This window comes from Falco rusticolus, chromosome 8, assembly GCF_015220075.1.
Source record: "Falco rusticolus isolate bFalRus1 chromosome 8, bFalRus1.pri, whole genome shotgun sequence".
NCBI classification, from domain to species: Eukaryota; Metazoa; Chordata; class Aves; order Falconiformes; family Falconidae; genus Falco; species Falco rusticolus.
In genome coordinates, this window is record NC_051194.1 from 47,823,407 (window position 1) to 47,837,353 (window position 13,947).

General features: G+C 36.8%; 1 protein-coding gene across 1 annotated transcript in view; it reads right to left on the bottom strand.

Annotated features, from left to right (window-relative positions):
- TTN (titin) overlaps positions 1–13,947 on the bottom strand; it is a 238,738-nt gene that overhangs the window by 82,905 nt on the left and 141,886 nt on the right. The window contains 27 exon segments of the mRNA XM_037397744.1: positions 179–293; positions 381–568; positions 930–1,232; positions 1,351–1,653; positions 1,760–2,029; positions 2,635–2,901; positions 2,997–3,121; positions 3,225–3,633; positions 3,740–4,018; positions 4,110–4,376; positions 4,521–4,787; positions 4,880–5,048; positions 5,203–5,300; positions 5,448–5,714; positions 6,559–6,682; positions 7,722–7,864; positions 8,603–8,729; positions 9,694–9,833; positions 9,948–10,214; positions 10,678–10,944; positions 11,043–11,309; positions 11,429–11,555; positions 11,685–11,824; positions 12,357–12,620; positions 12,758–13,024; positions 13,129–13,392; positions 13,476–13,602. Of these exon segments, the coding sequence (XP_037253641.1) occupies positions 179–293; positions 381–568; positions 930–1,232; positions 1,351–1,653; positions 1,760–2,029; positions 2,635–2,901; positions 2,997–3,121; positions 3,225–3,633; positions 3,740–4,018; positions 4,110–4,376; positions 4,521–4,787; positions 4,880–5,048; positions 5,203–5,300; positions 5,448–5,714; positions 6,559–6,682; positions 7,722–7,864; positions 8,603–8,729; positions 9,694–9,833; positions 9,948–10,214; positions 10,678–10,944; positions 11,043–11,309; positions 11,429–11,555; positions 11,685–11,824; positions 12,357–12,620; positions 12,758–13,024; positions 13,129–13,392; positions 13,476–13,602 (5,851 nt within the window).

The following is a 13,947-nucleotide window of genomic DNA, read 5'->3' on the forward strand; positions in this document are numbered from 1 at the left end:
AATTATCTGCAGAATTCATAATGGAGGAGGAACAGCTCAGAAACGCAAAGGTCTAAGGTTCATGTCATCAGTTGTCATCACAGTAATCTGGTAAAAAATATACATATTATCCACAAGATGGACTTTAATTGTATGTCTTATTTAATTAATTCTCTTTAATAAGTAGCATATAGCTTACCAAAAGTATCATCTGCAATTAATGGCCCAATAGCCTCTGCTGGGTCAGACACACCGGCTGCGTTTTCTGCTGAGACTCTGTAGTAATAACTGGATCCTGGTTTCAATCCAGTTACCTAAAAAGCACAAATGATAATCTCTTAAATTGTATTAAAGATGATCTATGCATTTTGAGTACTTTGCTGATGAATGGAGTATCTTACCTTAAAAGTAAGAGCTGGTACTAGTTTTGGGTTACAGCGAATCCACTTGTCTGTTCCTTCTTCTTGCCTTTCAACAATATAGCCTAAGATTGGACTTCCTCCATCGTCAAGAGGAGGTTCCCATGTGAGCTGCACTGATGACTTAGTTTGATCTGAATGACCAAGGTTAATAGGAGGACTTGGTCTCTCTGAAAATAATTTGAGAGAAATACATTTTTGCAACTAATAAAGGAGTATGGTTCTGCATATCAGCCATCTATACCTTAAAGTACTCTTTTTAAAGCCTTTGCATAGCTTTTTCTAAGCCAGTTTTTTAAACTGAAGTTGGATCCTAATTTCAAAGCAAAAATATTTGGAGTTCTTACTGAACCAAATGGTAGCAAAGTACTCCTGATACGTTTGAAGGACAAAAGTAGGAAAAATCTAAATGTACATAGTATTTCCAGCACATGTTTCTTAATGGAACTTTCCTGCACACATAATATATAAACGGCCCAAATGTCCCTGTCTCACATAAGGCAATCACAATCAGTGTGCATGCATACTTACTGATAGGGTCCATAATTTTTACTGCACGTGTAGCAGGACTTGGTTTGCCAACTCCAACCATGTTTTGAGCTCTTACTCTGAAGAAATATTCTTCATTTTCCACAACATCAGTCAGGACAGCTGACAGTTCATCAGCTCCAGTGGTCATAGCTGGCTCCCATTTGATGGAACCTCTGTTACGTAGTTCAATAACATAGCCAGTAACTGGAGATCCTCCATCATACTCAGGTGGTTCCCAGGTAAGTGTAGCTCCAAACCTGTTCACATCGGTAACTTCAACATTTTGAGGAGGACCAGGAACATCTGCATTTTATTTTACAGAGAAAAAGGAAAAAAAAATTGTGGGTTTTAGCTATTGTTAGTTTGTACTGGTTTTCTTACACTGTCATCAAACACTGAGTTTTTCATAACTTCTACTCACCAAATTTGCTCTTAGCTTCCACAGGGGTCTCTGTTTCCACTGGCTCACCAGTACCAACTCTGTTCCTTGCACTAACACGGAAGAGGTACTCAACTCCTCCCTTCTGAAGTCCAGTAACAGTGTATTCACAATTTTCAGCACGATCAGTGACCATAACCCAGGTCTTACGCTTGATATCACGTCTTTCAATGACATAGCCTATTATTTTACTTCCACCATCACTTTCTGGTTCTTGCCAGGCAAGGCCAACTTCACCATCATAAGTTTCAGTGACTTCCAAGTTTCTAACTGGACCTGGAACATCTATCAAAAATATGACAATATTTTAGGGCATTGAATCTTTTTTTTTTTTTTTCCCTGCTTTGGCTTAAATAAGCGTAAGCAAGATTTTAATAATAGGAGTACTTACCAATGACCTCTACATTGATGAATGCTTCTGCCTGGCCATGTTTGTTTCGAAGTATAACCTTGTACCTTCCTTTATCTGATTTCTTTGCTTTATAAATTTTAAAGGTAGTGCAGTCAGTTGTTGTATCAACAGTGGCTGTGGGCAGACTTTCCTCCCCTTTCAACCATTCGGCTTCTGCTCTTGGGTAGGCATCATATGGAACAGTCATAGTTAAAGGCTTCCCAACATCAACCACAAGGTTTTGATCACCAGTCTTGATTCTAGGTGCAGCTAAGGAAGATCAATGTGACAAGTAAGTACTTACATTTTTTAAAAAATTAGATATATTTGCGTCATCAGCAAAAAGCTAACATAGAAAAGTAAACTGAGCTGTTATGTGAATTCTAAGCAAATCCTTCATATACTTATTAGATTGCTCTAGAAAAAGAAGCTCAGGCTGGTTGGTGTATACTGTGTCCTATAAAATCAGGGAAGAGGGAGTTGCTTTTTTAGCATTAACTTAATGTATTTTATTGGTCTGACCCTGTAGAATAGAAAAATCAGGAATTACATGTCTTATATGATTGAAATGAGTAGGCCAAATAATTCTCATGTTTTAGATCTGCATTGACTGAACAAAAAGATTCTGTCTTTACACTCAACTCATGCTTTTGGTATAGACACTGAGAAGTGACCTATGTTTTCATCAGCAGTTGAATCAACATAGTATAATAAAAAATGTTTGTTGTAATACAGTTTAACAGACTTGCAATTGTCTCGGCCTGATTGTGTATTCATTTTAATCCAACTCTTTTGAAGAATAAAAATCAATTTAGTTAAATAGTTAATTCACTAGTCTAAGATTTTATAAAAGAAACACAAAGCAAGCAACTTACCAGCTAATTCAAGCTTAGCTCTAGCTTCCTTATCTTTGGCAATAAATCTGTATTCCCCTTGGTCACGGGGCTTTATCTCGCACACCTGCAGCCTGTGGACCTTTCCTTCACTCATCATCTGATGTTTGTCACCTTGAATGATAATCATGTTGTTTCTCAGCCACTTGACCTCCACACCATCTTTGTTCAACTCAGCCATGAAGATGACATCTGCACCAGGAGCTTCATAAATATCTTGTGGTGGTCGGATGATCTCAACAGGGATTTCTGAAGTAAATGTTGATTCGTTTGGTGTTATTTGTATATTGTTTCTATTATTACTAAGTAATGAAGAAATAAATCCTATTCAATTTTACACATACCTTCAACAAAAAGTCTTGCTCTAGATTTCCTGTCATCCACGCCACAGGAATATTCACACTCATCATCTAGTCTACAGTCTTTTATGATTAATCTGTGCAGATTTCCATCCTTTTCAAACTGGTATCTTTATGGGGGAGAAAAGTAAGCAGTATTTTAGTTTCCAGACAAAGCAAGAAAGTAAAGCAAACACAGTTAATAAATTAACAATCATAATAACATGTACATACTTTTTGCCTTCTTTTATTTCTCTTCCATTTCTGTACCATCTTACACTGGCTTTCTCTTTGGAAAGCTGGCATGTAAAGACAGCATCATCAAATTCAGTGACGGTCTGGTCGCGGAGGTGCTCAATGAAGTCTGCTGGTGCTTCTGTGATGAGAAGCTCTGCAACAGATTTGTCTTGTCCAGCAGTAACAGTATATTCACCTTCATCTATAAACCCACAGTCTTTAATGATGAGTGAGTGCTTGTATTTATCAATTTTGTACAAAACTCTCTTGTTGAATGTGATCTCTTCACCATTCTTTGTCCATTTGAGGGTTGCATTAAGGCGATTGACTTTGCACCAGAATGTGACAGTTTTCTTTTCCATGGTCTCAATGTCTTCAAGGGGCTCAACAATTCTGAGATCCTCCTCTGTTAAGACAAAAACCCCAAACTGATTAATTTACATCCTCAAGATCCTGATGCGAAATTGAATGTAAGATGATGAAATAATTTTAATACATTGCTAGTTATTTACCTAATACTGTTAAGGCAGCAGAACTTTTGACGTGTTCACCTCTCTGGTTTGACAGTGAGATGGTATAGGTGGCTTGATCTTTCAACTGTGCATCTCTGATTCTGAGAGTGTAAACTAAATCCTTCTGGACAATAATGTATTTTGCACTATCAAATATTGCCTCATCATTTTTATACCACTTCTCTTTAGCACCTTCTTTATTGACTTCACAGTTGAAGATAATTTCTTGACCCTCATTAACTTCTTGGTCCTTAAGAGGAGTTATAATCCTGAGTTTTTCTGAAATTGAGAAAACAGAAGAAATAGAACATCATGTAGTGTAAGGAATGCAACAAAATATGCACCTGCACATTGATAAAATAAAGCTTACCGATCACTGTTAAGCGTGCTGTAGCTTTAGCTTCACCAACCATGACAGTATACTTTCCTGCATCCCCTAGAACAGAGTCTTGAACCACAAGTGTTCTCTTTTTGCCATCTGAAATGATGTTGTACTTATCACTAGGCTCCAGGACCGTGTCACCCCTCAGCCACTGTACTGTAATTGCCTCTTTGGATACTGAACAGACAAATTCAGCTTTGTCTCCTTCAAGAACCTCAAGATTTTGTGGTCTGGTGAGAAATTCTGCTGCAAGTTCTGAAAGAAAACATTTTTGTAGATATATATGACTTTATTTTAAGTTTTACTTCCGAAGATAATCAACCAAGTTGTGTTCTTCCTGATTTTTTTATCTTTAAATATTTTTTCCAGAACACAAGGCCAGTAAAGTAACTCTCTTACCATGCACAGTAAGTTTTCCTGTTGTACTAGAGCTTGGGAGCTTGCAAGTATATTTGTCAGCATCTTCAGGATGAGCGTTACGTATGACAAGAATTCTCTTTCGGCCATCAGAAATGTGTTCAAATCTACCACCGTCAGGTACCTCCTTATCTCCTTTAAACCAACTGACTTCAGCATTAGGCTTTGAGACTTCACAGATCAATTTTACAGTGTCATTTTCATTTACTTCAAGATCAGGAAGATTTTTTGTGAAAACAGCCTCTTCCTCTGCAACAAGAATTTCAAAAGATAGTTACAGTTGTTCATCAAAAAAACAATTTTTCTTGTTCATAGATTACATTCTGAAACACTGTGCTTACCTATCACTGTAAGTAGGCCTGAAGTTCGAGCTGTTTTTGCTTCACAGGCATATTCAGCTTCATCATCAAAGACGCATTTACTGACAACGAGAATGTGTTCTGCACCTTTGGAAATTATGTCATACTTTTTGCCTTTTCTAATTTCAATGCCGTCCTTAAACCACTTCACCTGTTTTAGAACAAATAAACTTCATTATTAATATTAATATACTCATCATAATTTCAGTTGCGTGTTCTTTTGTAACAACACAATTAAGTTGTCAGTTTTTTATAAAAAGCTCTAGTTCAATGAGTTACACAGGTTAAAAAGTATTATTACTGACCTTGATACCTGGACGAGAAATTTCACATTCAAACCGAGCAGATTCTTTTTCTTTAACTTCAAGGTCAGTTAGGGGTTTCAGGAACTCAACACGAATAGCTAAAAGAGAAAAGAAAATTTATAGTAGAGGAAAGTCTCCAGTAGAGAAGAATAAATTGTTGGCATTGATACTATTGCCAGTCATAGACACTAGTACATAACATTTATAGCATTCAGACATTTTGCAGAAAATGGTAAGTGACTCACGTTCCACATTGAGAAAACATGATGTCTTAAAATCCTTAGCATCACAGGTATATGTTTTTGCATCATCCAGTGTGCAGCCATGGATAATGAGTTTTCTGATCCTGCCATCAGAAATGATATCATACTTCTTTGTTTTGTGGATTTCTTCTCCATTTTTGAACCATTTAACTTTAGCATTTTCCCTGGAAACTTCACATTCTAGTATTGCAGTGGCCTCCTCTTCAACAGTCTGGTCCTCAAGTGGTTTAGTAAATTCAACTGGGGGTTCTAAAAGAAATAGATAGAATTTTTGATAGAAAAGATCTAAATTGTAGCCAGCCTTCTGCTAGTACAGAACTGTCCCATTGCGTTTACTTGTTTTCCTTGACTGAGTAATAAAAAAGGCTCTTAGGCATCTCTGCTGAAGAGGTTGTTTTATTTTTTTTTTAATGCCCAGACATGTTCAATTAATTCAGCTAATTTCCTCATTTTCCTCCTACTTTAAGATTAGACTGAACAATATCCTTGTTCAGTGGGGTTTTTACTTGCAGATCATCACAAAGCTTTGCAAATCAATTTCTTTAGCTGAACTATATCCACATGATCTCACTGACTCTGAAGTTATACTGAACTTAAGGAATTACTTTTTGATTTCTCCCTGAATTATTGAATTAGTTAAAGTGTGTGCAGTTTTCTTGACTTAGCCATACACAGCTTGCAAGCAGTGCATGCAGGTATACAGTCAGTGTTATGTTGCTTGACTGATGGTGTAATTGTGCTCTCACAGAATTCTGGATACTAAAAAGAGCAGAAAAAGCCATTGGGAGCCATAAAGGCCAGTACTGGTGGGTCATCTTGAGGGCAATTGAATGTTCAAGTCTGCAATAAAGCCCTGGAAATCCCAATGAACTGATTTGTTTCCCACATCTCACACATTTCCAGTATTTCCTCCTTTCATCAGCTCTTCTGTGAAGCATAAAGATTTTAAGTAGCTTTTTTAATCGGGAAGGTTATCTACCAGTCCAATATTGTACGTATGATCCCACTAATTTCATATATGGTTTATATTCCAGCATGAATCGCAAATGGACCATTAACACTGACTATGGTATAATTAAAATAACTGACTTACCTTTCACAAAAAGATTTGCTTGAGTTCTGAAATCTTTTGCTGTCAGTGATACTTCTCCTGCATCTGTCAACTTGACGTCTCGAAGAGTAAGTGTGTGAACTCTGCCTTCAGCACGTGTCACAACCTTATAAAGTACATAAAAAATCCAACTTTTTAAAGTATCTACAATAAATATTTAAGAAATATTTAATGAAATAGCATTGCTATTTATGGTTATCTGTGGAGTTTTGTTGTTTAATTGTATATAAAATTTTGATAACTTTCTTTTGAGTATACTAGATATAGCTCAAGACACAAATGCTTTGATGATTTTGAGAATTATTTCTGTGTTGTACTTTTGCTTACATAAAATTGTAATTTTAAATTTCCCCATGTTCTAAAGGTATTTATGACCTTGTAATTCCTTGCAAGTTTTTCTGTCTGAGGTTTCCTATTATTTTCATTTGCATTATTTCCCTTAGGCCTAGTACATAAAAAAGAAGTCTTAAACCCAGTGATATCAATTTATATTTTATATTTCTTAATGTGTTTATTTAAAGCTTTTTATGAATTTCCCCTACCATTAACTTTAAATATTAAACTGACTGCATTCCAGGCTGCTCAGATCTCAGTTAAGAGCCAGCACTTGATGAAGGGTTAAAAATAGCGAGTGAGAAGTGCCTGACAAGCAAATCTGCCCAGGAAGTTATCTGGAGAGCCAGAACAAATGCCTGAAATGGAATTTGAATCCTCTTAATCCCCTTATATGCAGAATTGGACTGCAACTCAGCATTCAGAGGGGAAAAAAAAAAGCATTTCCTGATAGCACACCTCAAAACCCTCTCACTGTAATTACAATTAACCTGAGCAAAAAATAATTCAGAACCCCTGTGGCTGAGTCTCCAACAGAACCAGGCACAAACTCCCGGTGTAATGATTTTGGAAACTTAGTTTTTCTTAGTACAATAAACACTTGCAGTATTCCAGAATACAGGAATTTCTGGGGGGAAAAACAATATATTTGATTTAATGAGGATTTGCTACGTGGCACAGCAGCACTACCACATTACTGTGCTTTAGTAATTCTCTTGGCAGAGTGTAAATGAGAAATAAAGAAGGAAAACGGGAGTTGAAGAGAGGAAGAAAGAAGAAACATGAGTCAAAATAAAGTTTAATTTCTTTACCTTATCACTGGGCTCCAGTTTTTTTCCTTGCAGGAACCACTCGACTGGGATTCCCTCATAAGATAGTTCACAATCAAAGGTTGCTGATTCCCCAGCTGTCACTGTTACATCTTTCAGAGGTCTCAGCAAGCCAATTACTCGAGCTTGGTAAGAAGAAGACATCATTTTCAGATTAGTCACTTCTACCCAAGAGAGAGCTGCTGTCTTTATGCACTAATCTCCATGGTGGCTTCCTTCAAGAGAGACAGACATCGCAATGCTGCTCTTTACATTCCCTAAATAGAAGAGGCCACCCTGGGTTTTTAGGGGGAGGGCTGGTCACCTAAAATTTCCTATTTGCATAGTGTGTTTCTTTAAATTGAACAAGGTCAGCAGGAAAGTTGTCGTACATCTGTCTCCCTGCCAAGCCTTGCATGCCTCTTGCTAGATAAGGCATGTGTTTTCCAAAATAGCGAGGGCTAGGATTGGAGTGGGAAACAAGTGGTCTTCAACCGTGTGGTCTGTCCCTGTCTATCAAGCTCTTAACCCTATCCCCAGATGTCACTGTGATCCCATCCTCTCAGGTTAACATGATACTTTAATGCAGAAAAGCCTTTGCTTGTAATACTTTGATTTCATAACAACATATGATGCCAAGAACATGAAACAGCTTTCAAGGCCATCTCCTTATTTTTGCTTCTCTTATATGAATAAACTCTATACAAGATCAAAAAAAAATATAGGACATTCTTTAACTAAAAAGTTAAAATGGCTTGACTAATTAATTCTTGAGTTGCTCTTCTGGAAAGAATTGCTGTGGGTTCAATACAGTATAGAGATTTCTTCACCCGTTCAGAAGAGGCAATGAGTAATTAATTAATTTCAGTTTGAAAGACACTTACGTTTCACTCGAAGGTGGGCACCGGATTTGGCATTTGCTGCCTGGAAATCTACTCCACCAGCTTGATCTAAGCGTACATTGTACAGTGTAAGGAAGTGCTTTTTGCCTTCCTCCTTGATTTCACATTCCTGTAAAAGGAGAAATGAAAGAACATTTTCAGTATCTTTTTTGTGCTCCTCACTGCAAAAGCCTCCACTTCTCATACCATGCATCTATTGCCTTCTCTTCTGTTCACAACTCTTAGGCCCAGTACCACTTGCAATGTAACTTATGAACTTTCATTCATAGGCCTTTTCTTTTAAAGCCTCTGCATAATACAGTCTGCTTCCTCTTAGAACAACAGGGCAAGAGGCAACACATTCATGTTGGTGAATGTGCTGACTGACAAGCCAACACACCTATGTGTAGCCCAGTCAGAGACCTAAGGGACCTAGAAATTACTAAGCTTGTGCTGTGTCATTTCCTTGAGAAGGGTCTTTTTTTTTTGTCCAGACACTGATTTTCATGGAACTTCTGATCTTTGTGTATTATTCACATTGATACTGTTGCATCAAAGAGTTGCAAAATTATTGCCAGTCATGACTGTATTGCTTTTTAATTTTCCAGATACCTCCAGTAAGGAATTAAGAATATTTGATTAAGTCTTATACCATTTTAAACCAATTTAAGCTGTCATAGTTGTGGAAAAGAGTTTGAAAATGTGATCTACATCTATTTAAACCAAACATAACTCAAAACCTAAAGGTAAACACAGAATATCCAAGTTCATATTTTTAAATGCCATTACACTTAAGTGAATTCCACAAGGTATTTGCACTTTGAATACATGATTGTTAGGGACTAGAAATACAGAATGTACTTATTTATGTAAAATAATTTATTGTTTATCTATGTTATATAAAATTTTGAATTCTTTATACTACATTTAAAAAGTTATTAATGAAAAACCCCAGTATTTTTATTAAAGTTTCCCTTACTGAAACCAAAAGGAGTTTTCGCTTAGTTTCTGTAGCCACATTCTTTTCCCTCACACCCTACCTCCCTGCAAATTGTTGAGACACACATAATAAACATCCTGAAATATTTGCTTACAGCTGATTCAGTCAGGGGTTCTCCTTTTAGCTTCCAGTTGCCATGGATGCCTTCCTCAGAGATTTCGATATCAAAACGGGCAGTCTCTGTCTCAATCACCTCCACACTGTATAGTGGACGTACAATCTCAATATCCCGGTCTGGAGGGGAAAAAAAAAAAAAAAAAAAAAAAGCGATTGATTCCCTCAGTCTCTTAACAGACCTCAGACCTCAAAAGATCTCTACTACAGAGCAGCCCAGTAAAATAACCGTACCTTCAATATTGAGTTTAGCAGAGGTTTGATCAGTACCACAGTCACAGGTGTACTGTCCAATGTCTTTCTTCAAAGCTTTCTTGAGGATAAGGATTCTCTTTCTACCATCAGCCTTAATAACAACATTCTTTGATGGAGTAATTGGTTTGCCATCCTTCATCCATTTCACTGGTGCATCTGGTTTGCTGATTTCACACTGTAAGATTACTTCATCTTTCTCTACAGCAGTGTAATCCTGAAGCTTCCCAGTGAAGTAAGGGTCTCCCTCTGCAAGCAAAAGTCAAGATATATTTCAGTCTGAAGTTTCAGTCTTTCAAGAATGATTAAATGTAGTCCTTATTACACAGTTCTGTTGCAAAATGAGAAAACAAGTATCTAAGAAACAATTCAGCATATTACTAATATTACTGCCAACATAATTTTGGTGCTCTAAGAGTTTCAGAGCACCATTTAAGTATCTAATAGTTAATTCTGCAGCAGTTGCATGAAGTTTGAAAGTTAATTATCCTTTGTGAGTGGGGAAATGGAGACCCAAAGATGACAAAGTGTAAAACTGACAAAAAACACAATGTAGATTTAGGCCAAACCAAAAAACCCCCCAACAAATCCCGAAAAGCACCGAACCACCAAAGCAAACCAAAATCAACCCCAAAACTTTCTGATCCCCGTTCTTCCTTAACAAGACTCTTTTGACAATACACATTATGTAAATTCTTTGGGGTATTCTTACCAAGAACAGTGAGTTTAGCTTCTGAGGATATGCCCATAGCTTCCACTCTAATCTGAGAAGTATCATCAATAGTAAGATCTTTGATTGTGAGTGTATGGAATTTGCCATCATCTGTCATTGAAACAACTTTGCTGGTATGTAATCGCTGGTCATTCCTGAACCAGACTACAGGGATATTTTCATGGGAGAGTTCCACAGTGAACACTGCAGTTTCTTGCTCCTTTTTTGTTACATCCTTGAGAGGAGTAATGAATTTCAGGCGGATACCTATAACAACGTAACATTTCATTACAATAATGTTATCGATAAAAACTATTCAAGAACTATGGTGCAAATCTTTCCTAGAAAGGCAAAGTCAGACAAACCTTCAATAATTAGCTTGGCACTTGTTCTCTTATCCTCAGCTTCAAACATGTATTTAGCTTCATCCTCAAAGGCAACAGATTTAATAGTCAGAGCATGCTTTGTTCCATCTGAAATAATTTCCAGTCTTTCATCAGGAGTGATCTCTTGTGTTCCTTTCAACCAGCGGAAAGTCTTGGGTTCTCTGGACACCTCACATTCAAACTTAGCTTCATCCTTCTCAAACACCTTTACATCGCTTAGTGGAGTGATAAAGATGAGAGGCAATTCTGAAATCAAAGAAGAGCACTTTCAGCTCAGTGATAGGTTCATATAGACCTTTCTGCTGCTAGATTTGTTCTAATGCTCTGAGATGTATGTGGAAATGTTGGCAAACTGAAGACTGTACCTTTCACTTTCAGGTTTGCAGCACTTTTAGCATTAGCAGCTTGGAAAGACACTTCTCCAGTCATATCAAGTTTGCAGTTATGAAGGACAAGAATATGCTTCTTCCCATCTTCAATGATTTCACAGTCCTGGTAATAAAGAAACACACAGCCCCACCCCAACTATGAATGTTCTGAGAAATTACTCAGAATACATTATTACTAAATATGCTTTTTTTCCAGTGAAATTATAGTCTAAAAATAAAGAAGCATCCTTACGGGTGAAGGTGTTAGAGTTTCTCCCTTTAGCTTCCATATAGGACGGACATCAGGCTCGGAAATTTCAATTTCAAAACGTGCTGTTTCACCAACAAATACTTCCACTCCATACAGTGGGCGCTCCACTTTAATTAAGCGAGCTAAAATAAAAAAAACCCAAAAGTTCACATCTGTTATTCACTCATTCTATACCATAGAAATGTACTGTTAGAAAGGATCTCAGCTATCTCCCTATCCCTTCTTTAGGGCATTCAAATACTATCACTGATTAATTTTTATCTTATTTTTCCTAAAAAGCTGCAAGTTTGGGCAGCCTACAACCTACTTCTACAATATGTATGAAAGTTTGGTTATTTTTAGTAAGAATGCTTTTCCTTATAATTAATCCAGATATTTGCTACAGTGAATTGAATTAACTGCTTTTTTCCTGACTGTAAATGAATATGAGAAATATTGATCACCATTGTCTTTACAAAAGCCACTTAAATATCTTAAGATACATTGTCTCTCATAAGAACTCTTGACAATCCAAATCCAGATATTTCAGCTATTTATTATAAGAGCATGTTTTCTAAAGGTACCATGTTTGGTGTTGTACCCTAGAGAGTGTCTATCTACACTGTCTTACAAATGTTTAAAGTACTTTTCCTTAGCCAAGGCATGACAACTTACGCTCAACACCGACATTAGCACTTGTCTTGTCAGTTCCACAGTCACACTCATAAACACCCTTATCATTCTCTGCAGCCTTCTTGATCTTCAGGATACGGCGCAAGCCATCCGTTTTTATGGAAATTCTGTTGGAAGCTACGAGTTCTTCACCATCTTTGTACCATTTTACTGGCACATCTTTGCTAAGTTCACACTCCAGAGTAATATCATCTTTCTCCACAGCACTGTAGTCTTGTAATTTCACAGTGAAATATGGATCGGCCTCTACGAAAGGCATAGTGGATATGAAATGGTAAATTAGTAATATAAATTTACTAAAACATCAATATTTTGTCACTTTGTACTTATAAAAATTGTTTATACGTATTATATGGCATATTTTAAATTACTTATGTAATTACCTAAGACTTTGAGGTTTGCTTGTGTGTTCAAGTCCTTGACCACTGCCTTTATTTCAGAGATATCATCAAGTGTTACTTCTCTCATTTCTAGTTTATGAACTTTGCCTTCTGAAGTCATAAAAACTGTTCTGCTTGTGTGGAGTCTCTTGTCATTTTTGTACCATTTCACTGGCATATCTTCATGAGAAAGCTCAAATTGGAAGTGAGCTGTTTCCCCTTCTTTTACTGTTTGATCCTGTAGAGGCGAGATGAACTTCAGCCTCACACCTGTAATGTAGACACATAAATACTGTCAGAAAAAGGGTAATGTGGTTATAAAAGATATATTCTTTATCCACTTTTTATTGTTTCATTCATAAGAAAGTACTTGCCTTCCACAAACAGTCTTGCTGTGCTCTTCTTGCCATCAACTTCAGCAGTGTATTCTCCCTCATCATCAAACTGAGAATCATTGATTACAAGAATATGCTTCTTTCCATCAGCAATGATGTCAAATTTTTCTCCAATCTTGAGTATATCAGTGCCCTTAGACCATATAACATTGGCTTCTCTGGTAAGGACACATTCAAACCTTGCTTGGCGCCTCTCAGGGACAGTAACGTCTTTCAGGGGCACAGCAAAGTCCAGTTCAATTTCTGGAAGCAAAACAGAAGGCACCATTTGTAATGTGCCCCATGTGTACCTTGCTTAATTTGATATACACCATTGTGCATCATACCTTTCACAGTCAGGATAGCTGTAGTAAGTGCATTAAGTGCCTGGTAAAGGACTTCACCAGCTTGCTCTAATTTGACTTTGTGCAAGGTTAGGAAGCGTTTTCCTCCTTCAGCTTTGATTTCACATGTCTGGAGAGAAGACAGACTTTGGTAAATACAATGTCAGTGCCTTACTGCAAGGTATTTTTAATAAAGGGATTCTATAATTTTTTTTATACACATTAAGGAGTCAGCTAGAAAGACTGGAATTGTTTTCAAGGAAAGTTAACACTCAACAATAAAGAAATGGAGTACATTTCTTCAGCATTCAACATTTATTTTCAATATCAACATAATTACTAACAATGTATGTAGGATTATTGTCTGAATTATTATTATTGTCTGAATAAGTACTGTAATCCCAGCATTTTTTAATTACCATAATGTGTAGCCTTTCTAAGTTCTAGAGTGAGTAGTAATGACAGACCTGCAAAG